This window comes from Daphnia pulicaria, chromosome 8 (genome assembly GCF_021234035.1).
Source record: "Daphnia pulicaria isolate SC F1-1A chromosome 8, SC_F0-13Bv2, whole genome shotgun sequence".
Taxonomy (NCBI): Eukaryota; Metazoa; Arthropoda; class Branchiopoda; order Diplostraca; family Daphniidae; genus Daphnia; species Daphnia pulicaria.
In genome coordinates this window covers 5,815,135-5,827,194 of record NC_060920.1, presented here as the reverse complement: position 1 = coordinate 5,827,194, position 12,060 = coordinate 5,815,135, and the positions used below count along the sequence as shown (strand labels likewise).

The window sequence follows — 12,060 nt, the reverse complement described above, 5'->3', positions numbered from 1 at the left end:
AACAAATTTCGCCGACAGGTAGCCAACAGGCGAGCCAACAGGAAGCACAAATAATCGTTACTGAACATCATGAAGAATCCCTTAAAGAGACCAGAAACCTAAATAACATAGACTGCATATTGGAAATGGCATAGAAAGTGGACATGTTTCTAAAAGAGAATTGATTTCCTGAACATGTGACTCTAAAACAGCGAGCGAAATGTCAACCATCTGTCACACTCAAAAACACAGTCATACAAAACTTGCAAAGACCGCTTGCCGACCACAATACAGCACGCGCACCAAATGTTTCCTGTTCTTTTGGAGAAAGAGGAGCGGGAGAAAATGACATTGGTATTCTTGTGTGGTCAGAAATCGGACGGCAATGAATTAAACAAGGGCTATTCGAACAACCTAGCCAAGTCACTTAAACAGAGTGAAAGGTGAAAACAACCATCACGCTCTAATTATATATGTCTAACATAAAAATTCTCTTCTTTTGGCAGAAACCGAGGTAGTTTGGGGAAATTCAGCCTACCTTGGTTACCAGAAAGGACGGAAGTCGTTTGAAAATTTGTCGCACGCGCGACTGCAACTTCCAGCATTCTCGAAACGAGCGAACAGCAAATGCGAAATTGGATTGGCTACCATTGAAGCTATTGCCAGATATGATCGTACATTGCTACTGTCCTGGCAATACAGTTTCGATTGGCGTGTCTCAACCGTCTTCTCTAACAATTTCCCCAAAGCATCTGGTATAGCTTTCTCCATTTTCGTTATATCTCCATCAATTTTTTATTTTTTATTGTTTAAATTTTATTTTTTTTTAACTTTTTATTGATATGTCGGGGTGAGGAGACAGAAAACATTCATAGAGGAACTTTTCGCCCGGGGAATCCCAACAGACAGTCTTTTTTTCCAACATTACTACCTCACTCAAGTACGAAACAGTTGTGCTGGCCAACGACGTGCTGATCGCGATTGAAAATGGCGCGCCGACTTATGGTGTGCACCCTTATGTTGCGTATCTACACGAAGCGATAACCGGTAAGATTGTATTTTTGTTTTCGTCCGCATAGTACCTGCCATATTTTTGTATATTCCGCCGAAGCTGTACAATTACTAATCATTTACGGTTGTCGAAACGATGAGGACGAAAGGCAAGTTGAACTATGCCATGTTAGATTCTGGTTTGGTGGGCAAATGCCATCGGGACTATTTTCTGCGGAACGGGTGGATTTTCTTCAGAACTATGTTTGAACACGTTTTTTTCTAGGTTCTGGCCAAAGAATACAAATTCTGATTTTGTAAAACAATGATTCAAAATTCTTATAATTCAAAATTCTATCAAATTTGCTAAAAATAGAAAAAAACAAGGGAATTTTTTTGTAAAAAAGTATATAAACCTGCTGATTTGAACCGACGACTTCTCACATGGGATACGACCGGCTTAACACACTTGGCTATCCATTGCTCACAAAACAAAAAATAACTGCTAATCATAACCCCTTTTTGGGACAAACACGATTCAGCAACGCTGCGCGTGGTGGCAGCATAATTTATCGAAACAAAAAACTTTGAAAAACAAGCTTAAAAACCGAGGATCTAGCCTTATGGAAAATTTCTAGTACGTAAAAATACTACATACAACCCCTCCTCTTCTACTATGATGTAAAAGCATGGATATGGAGAGGAGTTGATCTTCCTCTCCATACCCCTGGTAAAAGACTCGATAGAATTTAGCCACAACGTGTTTTTATAAATTGGCAGCACTTTGCCATTGCGGCAACGCAGCATTTGAGTCAAGATGATGTTTGCTACAATTGGTCTGACAAAATCTGACGTCATGTGACCTACGCCAATTGGTCAGAAAAGGTGGGGTGGGCTATTGTAGCAGACATCATCTTTACTAAAAGGCTGCGTTGCCGCGATGCCAAAAAAGGTGTCGAACAGCCCTATAGGGTTGGGAATTTGGGATAGGGAAACGTGAACGTACAAAAAATGAACATATAGTATTTTTAACTTTCTTTGACGTTTCTTGGTGTGAATATTTTTGTAGAGAATAAACATTTTTCATAAAAAGTTTATTCTACTGCGTACAATAAGCTTTCTGGTTTGCTCATCGAAATACTATTTTGCTTCAGGTTTTTCTATTTAACTGTCACAAGGAAAAATCGCCAGAAGAATTGTTACTAAAAATTCTATTGTTTTTCTGTGTTTTGAAGATCAGTATACATTTATAAGTTCACGTGTTACCCGATCCGGGCCCACTTAAATCACCCTCTTTACCACCCTCCTCTATGGGGTCACCCCAGAAATAAGGAGATGACTTACTCTATGTAAAGTTCAGCAGTCGACATTTCCCCCTCCCTAAAAGACGAACTAGACTGGGATGCTCCTTTTGGCGAGCTCCGGAAGCATTTCTTTACTTGGCGGCATGGGCGGTATGGTTCAAAACGTGAAGGGGGGGGGGAGAACTACTGGGAAATTGCTCTCGTTTGAGTCAATGTGAATTCCGCAAAAAAATAACAAGTGTTTTCGGCAAAAGTGAATTCGGCAAAATTGCCGAATTCGCTTATTAGAATACTAGCTGAATTTATAGCAAAATAGTCATAGCTAATAAAACCCAAGTAAGAACACAACACAGATCCCACAGACAACGCTAAATATAGACGATTATATTAGCTAAGTAAGGTTTACGCACAAAAACTAAAATAATAGCTAATATAATTTTAAATTATATTGGCTAAACTGTTTAACAGTAGCACTCGTGAGCAGTGTTGTCACCTTAAATTTTCTTTCATCCCAAAACAAATCGAAAAAAATCCACATTTTTCCCGACATGATTTTTTTAGAATTGCATGTAATTTCCATATTTCTCATTTGAAAATTCAGACTTTCACTTTTAACATTGATATGTTAAAAAGGGTGCGTACTACAAGTGTGCACCGCGTGCAAATTCGAAGCTGGGATTATTCAATATTTGTAAAATCTAACCCATGAATGAGTAAAATAGTTTCAAATCAGAGGACGTAAGACCAGCATACATTTTGTGGGCACCCAGAAGGTTTTCTGTGAGAATGTTGATGGCAAAGTACAGTTCAAGTGAGGTCAATTACTCCAACAATCTTTTGCTGACATCTTCCATCACAAGCAATCTCGTTTTACTAGGATAACAAGTCTTGTGATTCTCTAGAATCAAAAAGAGTATTTCGAATGATTATTCGACGATTTTAAATTAAGTGTGTCTAGTTTGGATTATTTACCTTCATTCACAAGTGCCTGGAAGTCTTCAAATTCTTTGGTCCTCTTTGGGCCTACTGTTACAAAATTGTAGATATCACGATAAAATTGAATAACTGTTGAATAACTGACGTAAGAAATGTTTCTGTTCTGGCATACAAAGCAAAGCGTTAATTTAGTATGGCAAAGCATACAAAGCAAAGGAATGATAGTTGCAACTACAAAAACCGCCAATAAAATATTGAGGTTTGAACTAACGAAACAACGAGGACAAACGTAGCTAAAAAATATTACAAGACTCGTAGAGAGAGAGAGATACTCAAGTGGGCTTGCAAAAAACACTAATGGAGTTATAAAATTGTTTCGTTGGTGAGCGAGTACGTTGAATTTGTTTCTTGCGAGTCAAGCTACTTCCCCTTCATTTCTCCCACAATCACCACCACTGTCTTTTTCGAATTTATCTTTAATTTTTCGACCGAATCGACCCTTTTTTATCTTCTTTAAACATATTTAAAAAAATCAATTAAAGCTCCCTTTCAGTAAATTACTCCTGGCTGAGGAACGACAAGAAAAAGGCATGCATGTTACGAAAAAAAATCAAAACCGAAAATCGGTAAGAATTCATTAATTAGAATTTTTACTTTTAATAATTTAAAGTTTAAAGTTGAATGAAGTAAGTTTAAAGTATTTTTTCTGCATATTCAGTTCCTTGGAGACAGGTTTATGGATTAACCAATATATATGAAGAATCTCAAGCTCAATCTGGGAAACGATTTCATATGTGTTACAAAACGTACGTATTTTGACTGCTTTATTTAATATTTATAGGATTTCCTTTGTTTTAGAAATAGAGATGTAGTCAGAGTGAAATCTGGCGTGGAAAGATTGCTGAAAGATAAAAAAAAAATATTGAGAAAAACTTCAAATTATGTAAATTCAACGAATCGAAAAAAAATTAGAAGAAAAAGGGATCACAGAAAAAAGTCAAGCCACGGAACAACTGAGGCAGCGATGAAAAATTCCTCGGTTGTTTTGCGCAACATTGAACTGTTAAGTTGGGGAAAAATTTAACGTGGAAGAATGACATGTTGCTTCCAAACATATTCCAAAACCTCTTTGTTTTGGACAACAAAGCCGTTGGCTAAAAATGTGAAGCCTTTACTAGCAAATTAAAAAAAATCATTACATGGGCGTCACTTTGAGGAATATGGAATATTTACATCAAATGGATAACATGACGTTTTAGTCTAAATGTTTACGTAAGTTATGGCAAACACGAATCCCACACATGTTTACCTTACTTCGTGGTCTGCTCCAGCTCCAGCTAAATCGACATGGTCGGCCCCAGGTCTAGCTCAATTTTCATGATCAGCTTCTGCTCAGCCGCATTCCAGCCGTTGCCATCCGGCTACGGACGATAAATTCACTAAGATCGCAACTATCGGCTGAACGTCAGCGTTTTTACATTCAAACGAATATCTATTGACAGAAAGAATACTATACGCTACATTTCACATCCCCCACCTTCGCAAAATGATGATCACTGCATATGTTTAAAGATGATTGATGTAAACTTGAAAATTTGAAGTGCGTTTTAATATACAAATATGTACACTAAACAAGAGAATACTGTCCATAAATTCAATTATGAATCAATTTCTAAAATTTGTAAAGCGTTATTGGTAGCAAGCCAAAAGTCTAGTTTACAAATCGGTTATTCACTTTTGAAATTTGTTACTGGGTTTCAGCCAGTAATGTACTGTCTGCATGCAAGAAATGTGATCGGAAATATTTTGTATCATGAATGAAATAAGTGCAAAATCGGATCGAGGAAATTATCTACTTATTTAAATACTTATGGTCCTATAATATTTTATTCTTTTTAGGACCAACATACACAGACTTTGTATTGTCGATATATTTCGCTTCTAAAGATGATAGGTATTTCGGCTTGCTATCGTAATAGCTTATTGGATTGCAAAATTTTTGTTTCGGAACAAAAATATCGCAAAAAATCAAACAATGGTTTATGGTTTTATTGTAGTTAATCTGTGGTTTTTTGGTATTCCTAATGAAAACATCTTTTGAAACTTAAAATGTGTTCATCAACCAATCCGGGGTGCTGCGGAGAGGTGCTTTCAGACATTTAGAAGACTGAGCAACTTTCAGCTTGTCTGGTTTAAACAGTTTCTCCCTGAATAATATTATTTCTTGCAATCGCTTGCAGTATGTCTTTCAGAAGTCAGATGAAGAAATCCAACCACCCAATGAATCACACCACACCTTACGTATGTCGTCTGATGAATTTAATTTCACTAACCTTACTCGGAAGGACAAACTTTTCTTTACTTTGTCTTGTGCAATCTGGAACATTGATACAAGACAGAAAACTAGGGTGCGCAACGAAAAGATAATTATTACATTAAATGAGAATTGGACGACTTATCACAATATTCGGCTTTGTCTTTGCGTTTTGTGCAAAATGAGATGAAAAATGTTGAGAGTCGTAACATATTAATTGACGAGCATACACAATCTTATAAAGTTTCGGCCTTTGGCCATAATTTGCGTGGGAAAACCCCACCACAATGTTGTTGTTTGACAGGTTTGCGGGACTAGACTTCAAAACTGTATACCAATATTGATGTACGTATATTACCGGTAAACCCTTTCACTTCGATTCTTTAAGGATAAAACGCATTTCAGTTTTGATTTTAACCTTTCACTTTTGGTGAGTGACTATTAAAGTTGAATCCAATTTTATTGGGTGTGCTCCAGTACAGCAACCTGTTTGTGTCCTTTCATTTTCAGGTTTAACAGGCGGTTTTTCATGACGAGTTTAATTTTCCTTTACTTTTAATTGGAGCAATTGAGAGTTTAAAAGGCGAGCGATCAGCAAATTTTCATCAGCGTTGGTTCAGCAGCGGAAAAGCAAACAGCATTTTAAACTTAAAGGTTAGCTTCTTTTTCAAAATCATTCAAATCGGATTTCAAGCGAGATCATCTCATCGCAAAAATTTTGAAAAGTGATTGAAAAGTTAAATTTTTTACAACTCGTCATTTTTTTCATTTAGAAAATTTGCTGTTTTGAAGAGCAAACTTTTGTTCTACTAACATTATTAAATCTGGAAACCATGAAAGCAGCAGTAAGTTACCTGATTTTTCCTTTCATAACGTATCCCAATTATTGTTGCCTAGTTCGTTATTGTATTTTTGTTTAGGCTATCATTTTAACTTGCCTCTTTGCGGCTGCTTTGGCTGCTCCGCAATACCAGCGGGCTCAAGTAGCTTACGGTGACAACTACGAGCTTGAAGATATTCAAAGACAGTGGGAACGCTTCCTTGAGTAAGCAACAGTTGAAACTTTAAAAGATTGCAGACGAAATAAATATACGAACCTTTTAGGTACCTTCCATGGCTGAGAGGACAAGCTGGTGCCCAAGGACCCCAAGGACCCGCTGGAGCTCCCGGAGTTGTTGACAACTCTGATAAATATATTGCTGGACCACCTGGAGCCCCTGGCCCGCAAGGATATGCTGGACCTAAGGGAGAAAAGGGAAATACTGGCGCCCCTGGATCTACTGGCGCTCCGGGACCTCAAGGAAATCCCGGAGATGATGGAGCACCTGGAGCACAAGGATTGACTGGTGCAAGAGGCAATGATGGAGCTACTGGTGCCCCTGGTGCTCCTGGTTACTCTGGCGCAAAGGGAGAACCCGGAGCTCATGGAGCTCCAGGCATGAATGGAGCACCTGGTGCTCGAGGCAAAGACGGTTACAATGGAGCCCCTGGACCTTCTGGACCTAAAGGAGAAACGGGTGCCCCTGGTGTAACTGTTCAATCTAATGTTCCCGGACCAGTTGGAACCCCTGGTTATCCTGGTAAAGACGGAGCTCCTGGCGCTCCTGGAGGACCCGGGCCCATTGGCCCAGTTGAAACAACTGGACCCCAAGGCCCCGCTGGTAAAGATGGTTCTCCTGGTTACCCTGGCAGCCCTGGTCCCAAGGGAGAGGCTGGAACTCGAGGTTATAACGGTGCTCCAGGCAAAGACGGACTTAACGGCGCTCCTGGATCTATCGGCCCTGTTGGACCTCAAGGCCCTGTTGGAAATCCAGGTTACGATGGAGCTCCTGGTAAAGACGGTTCCAATGGCTTGACTGGCGCTCCTGGAAAAGATGGATACAACGGCGCTCCTGGTGCTCCAGGTTCGTTGACCGTGGAAAATGTTATTAATAGAATTCTTCTAATGATTCTAACTTTTTGGCTAAGCAGGACCTCAAGGCGAACAAGGCAAAACTGGTAAGGATGGTAATCCTGGGGGACCTGGTGCCCCTGGTGGCCCCGGAGCTCCCGGCTCCCAAGGTCTTCAAGGAAAACAGGGCCCCTCTGGATACCCCGGCGGTCCTGGCCCCGTTGGACCAGTTGGACCGATCGGACCGATCGGACCTCAAGGTAAACCTGGTACCCCAGGATACCCCGGCGGTCCTGGTCCCGTCGGCCCCGTCGGTCCGGTCGGCCCTGCTGGCTACCAAGGCAAAACTGGGCAAACTGGACCCCCTGGACCAGTTGGACCAATTGGACCAATCGGTGCTCCAGGACATGTCACCTACGCCGCTCCTGGGCGCTATTATTAAGTCCACCCTATATGATGCACTGGCTGCCGAAATGGAGTGAAGTGCCACCAACCAGAACCATTAATAAGGCATTGTGAGTTGGTATTTTGCTAAATTCGGGCAGCTTACCGTTTTTTTTAGATCCAAACAAAACTCTTTGAAAAAATGTCCGTATATATATCTATTTTTACTGGAAATATTACAATTGTAATTTAAATAAAGAAAGTTAAAAATCGTTGGTACAATCTGGTCTTTAATTATTTGAGATTCCGCAATCAATAACAACAATAAGCATATTTCCACAGGATCTGTGTCGCATTACAAAGAGTCTACTATATTTAATAGAAAAAGCCCAAACCTTTCCAGAAATATAACGTTCTAATTCCAATGAATATTCTGTTTCCTCAAGGTTTTAAGAGGGGATTTCCCTCAATCACAAATTGGAACTAATTTGCATTGAATCTTAAAATATGCGCAAATGATATCTTATTTCTGTACACGTCATTGGTCTATTGGATTCATGTTTATGTTCCCCTTCTCATTAAAGAAAAAGTTGCCCGAGAAATGAGATAATGAAATTCAAAATTTTACTTTACCCTTGTTGTCCATAGACACAGAAGACCTGCAGCTGTCCAATCCTGCCATTTGAAAACACATAGCAATCACTTGATCTGGCCGAAAACTTTCGATCCCTCAGATAAAAAAAAAACTGGGGCAAGATTGCGAGAAAAATTGGTCTGCATTCCTGGTCCACCAGGCCCGGCTGGCCATTAAAATCTCGCCCTTTAAAACGTGTTGGGAAGGCAGCATGGGGGCCGACAGGTTTATTACCGTCATTGCCAAAAAGCTTATTCCGAAAACGTAGTTGATGCTGGTTTATGTTAAAGGAAATGTATCTTGGGGATTATTGATGCATTTAACTAACATTAACCGTATTCAATCAAACTTAAGTTTGTATTAACTCGTCAATGATGGGTTCAATCAACAAACGGCAGTAAAAAACCTCAACAAGTTAATTGTTTCTCGCAACTTTATTTATTTTTCGTATTTTCAAACGTATACGGCTAGAAATGCAGAACATTGGTAGCCGAAATAAGAATAGACCGATTAACCATCTTTCTTATCGGTTGCATTGCTGCACCAGTTTAAATTCTTATTTGCACAATTTCACAGTTGTCGGCGCTGCTTTCGCTATGTTTCTTTTTTCTTCTTTCATCTGCTATTTTTTCTTTCTCTGCCTTCCAGTTTGTGATTACTCTCGATTCGATTCAACATGGTTAGGTTTTGTGCCTTCATATTTCATTAAATGTTAGATCCCCATTTAATTTTCATACCTTTAGGAAAAGGAGAATCCAAAGGACACTTACAAAACCAAGTATATGCCACAATAAGGGGTTTTGAACAGGTTATCTGTGAAACCGCCTCGACACGGGAAAAATATTGCATCGGTAAGTTTTGTTTGTATGATGGTTTTTTCATGTGTGCTCCCTCCTTATTTGCTTTTTCACGTATGTGTGTTCGGTTTGCAAACACCGGATTTTTGGTGCCACTGTTCATGACATGGACGCGCTTTGATATTAAGCGTTGATGAAGCTTCTTATACTTACAATTTTTTTGTTTCAAACTGCAACCACAAAAACAGCCAATAAAAGATTCAGGTTTGAACTAACGAAACAACGATGACAAACGTAGCTAAAAAATACTACAAGACTCGTAGAGAGAGAGAGATACTCAAGTGGGCTTGCAAACAACACTAATGGAGTTATAAAATCGTTTCGTTGGTGAGCGAGTACGTTGGATTTGTTTCTTGCGAGTCAAGCTACTTCCCCTTCATTTCTCCCACAATCACCACCACTGTCTTTTTCGAATTTATCTTTAATTTTTCGACCGAATCGACCCTTTTTAATCTTCTTTAAACATATTGAAAAAATCAATTAAAGCTCCCTTTCAGTAAATTACTCCTGGCTGAGGAACGACAAGAAAAAGACGTGCATGTTACGAAAAGAAATCAAAACCGAAAATCGGTAAGAATTCATTAATTAGAATTTTTACTTTTAATGATTTAAAGTTTAAAGTTGAATGAAGTAAGTTTAAAGTATTTTTTCTGCATATTCAGTTCCTTGGAGACAGGTTTATGGATTAACCAATATATATGAAGAATCTCAAGCTAAATCTGGGAAACGATTTCATATGTGTTACAAAACGTACGTATTTTGACTGCTTTATTTAATATTTATAGGATTTCCTTTGTTTTAGAAATAGAGATGTAGTCAGAGTGAAATCTGGCGTGGAAAGATTGCTGAAAGATAAAAAAAAATATTGAGAAAAACTTCAAATTATGTAAATTCCACGAATCAAAATAAAATTAGAAGAAAAAGGGATCACAGAAAAAAGTCAATCCACGGAACAAATGAGGCAGTGATGAAAAATTCCTCGGTTGTTTTGCGCAACATTGAACTGTTAAGTTGGGGAAAAATTTAACGTGGAAGAATGACATGTTGCTTCCAAACATAATCCAAAACCTCTTTGTTTTGTACAACAAAGCCGTTGGCTAAAAATGTGAAGCCTTTACTAGCAAATTAAAAAAATCATTACATGGGCGTCACTTTGAGGAATATTTACATCAAATGGATAACATGACGTTTTAGTCTAAATGTTTACGTAAGTTATGGCAAACACGAATCCCACACATGTTTACCTTACTTCGTGGTCTGCTCCACCTCCAGCTAAATCGACAGGGTCGGCCCCAGGTCCAGCTCAATTTTCATGGTCAGCTTCTGCTCAGCCGCATTCCAGCCGTTGCCATCCGGCTACGGACGATAAATTCACTAAGATCGCAACTATCGGCTGAACGTCAGCGTTTTTACATTCAAACGAATATCTATTGACAGAAAGAATACTATACGCTACATTTCACATCCCCCACCTTTGCAAAATGATGATCACTGCATATGTTTAAAGATGATTGATGTAAACTTGAAAATTTGAAGTGCGTTTAAATATACAAATATGTACACTAAACAAGAGAATACTGTCCATAAATTCAATTACGAATCAAGTTCTAAAATTTGTAAAGCGTTATTGGTAGCAAGCCAAAAGTCTAGTTTACAAATCGGTTATTCACTTTTGAAATTTGTTACTGGGTTTCAGCCAGTAATGTACTGTCTGCAGGCAAGAAATGTGATCGGAAATATTTTGTATCATGAATGAAATAAGTGCAAAATCGGATCGAGGAAATTATCTACTTATTTAAATACTTATGGTCCTATAATATTTTATTCTTTTTAGGGCCAACATACACAGATTTTGTATTGTCGATATATTTCACTTCTAAAGATGATAGGTATTTCGGCTTGCTATCGTAATAGCTTATTGGATTGCAAAATTTTTGTTTCGGAACAAAAATATCGCAAAAAATCAAACAATGGTTTATGGTTTTATTATAGTTAATCTCTGGTTTTTTCGGTATTTCTAATGAAAACATCTTTTGAAACTTAAAATGTGTTCATCGACCAATCCTGGGTGCTGCGGAGGGGTGCTTTCAGACATTTGTGAAAGAAGACTGAGCAACTTTCAGCTTGTCTGGTTTAAACAGTTTCTCCCTGAATAATATTATTTCTTGCAATCGCTTGCAGTATGTCTTTCAGAAGTCAGATGAAGAAATCCAACCACCCAATGAATCACACCACACCTTACGTATGTCGTCTGATGAATTTAATTTCACTAACCTTACTCGGACGGACAAACTTTTCTTTACTTTGTCTTGTGCAATCTGGAACATTGATACAAGACAGAAAACTAGGGTGCGCAACGAAAAGATAATTATTACATTAAATGAGAATTGGACGACTTATCACAATATTCGGCTTTGTCTTTGCGTTTTGTGCAAAATGAGATGAAAAATGTTGAGAGTCGTAACATATTAATTGACGAGCATACACAATCTTATAAAGTTTCGGCCTTTGGCCATAATTTGCGTGGGAAAACCCCACCACAATGTTGTTGTTTGACAGGTTTGCGGGACTAGACTTCAAAACTGTATACCAATATTGATGTACGTATATTACCGGTAAACCCTTTCACTTCGATTCTTTAAGGATAAAACGCATTTCAGTTTTGATTTTAACCTTTCACTTTTGGTGAGTGACTATTAAAGTTGAATCCAATTTTATTGGGTGTGCTCCAGTACAGCAACCTGTTTGTGTCCTTTCATTTTCAGGTTTAA

General features: G+C 38.4%; 1 protein-coding gene across 1 annotated transcript; it reads left to right on the top strand.

Annotated features, from left to right (window-relative positions):
* Positions 1–6,039: 6,039 nt before the first annotated feature.
* Positions 6,040–7,856, top strand: LOC124311895 (collagen alpha-1(I) chain-like). The gene is made up of 5 exons (XM_046776264.1): positions 6,040–6,177; positions 6,297–6,368; positions 6,444–6,568; positions 6,628–7,427; positions 7,495–7,856. Exons 2-5 carry the CDS (start codon positions 6,357–6,359, stop codon positions 7,854–7,856), a joined length of 1,299 nt encoding a protein of 432 aa, XP_046632220.1. The 5' UTR covers positions 6,040–6,177; positions 6,297–6,356.
* The last annotated feature ends 4,204 nt before the right edge of the window (positions 7,857–12,060 follow it).

Excerpts from the sequence above, each read along its gene's own strand:
- LOC124311895 (XM_046776264.1), top strand. Across the intron at positions 6,569-6,627 it reads CAGTGGGAACGCTTCCTTGA|GTACCTTCCATGGCTGAGAG; the intron begins GTAAGCAACAGT and ends CGAACCTTTTAG. Across the intron at positions 7,428-7,494 it reads CGGCGCTCCTGGTGCTCCAG|GACCTCAAGGCGAACAAGGC; the intron begins GTTCGTTGACCG and ends TTGGCTAAGCAG.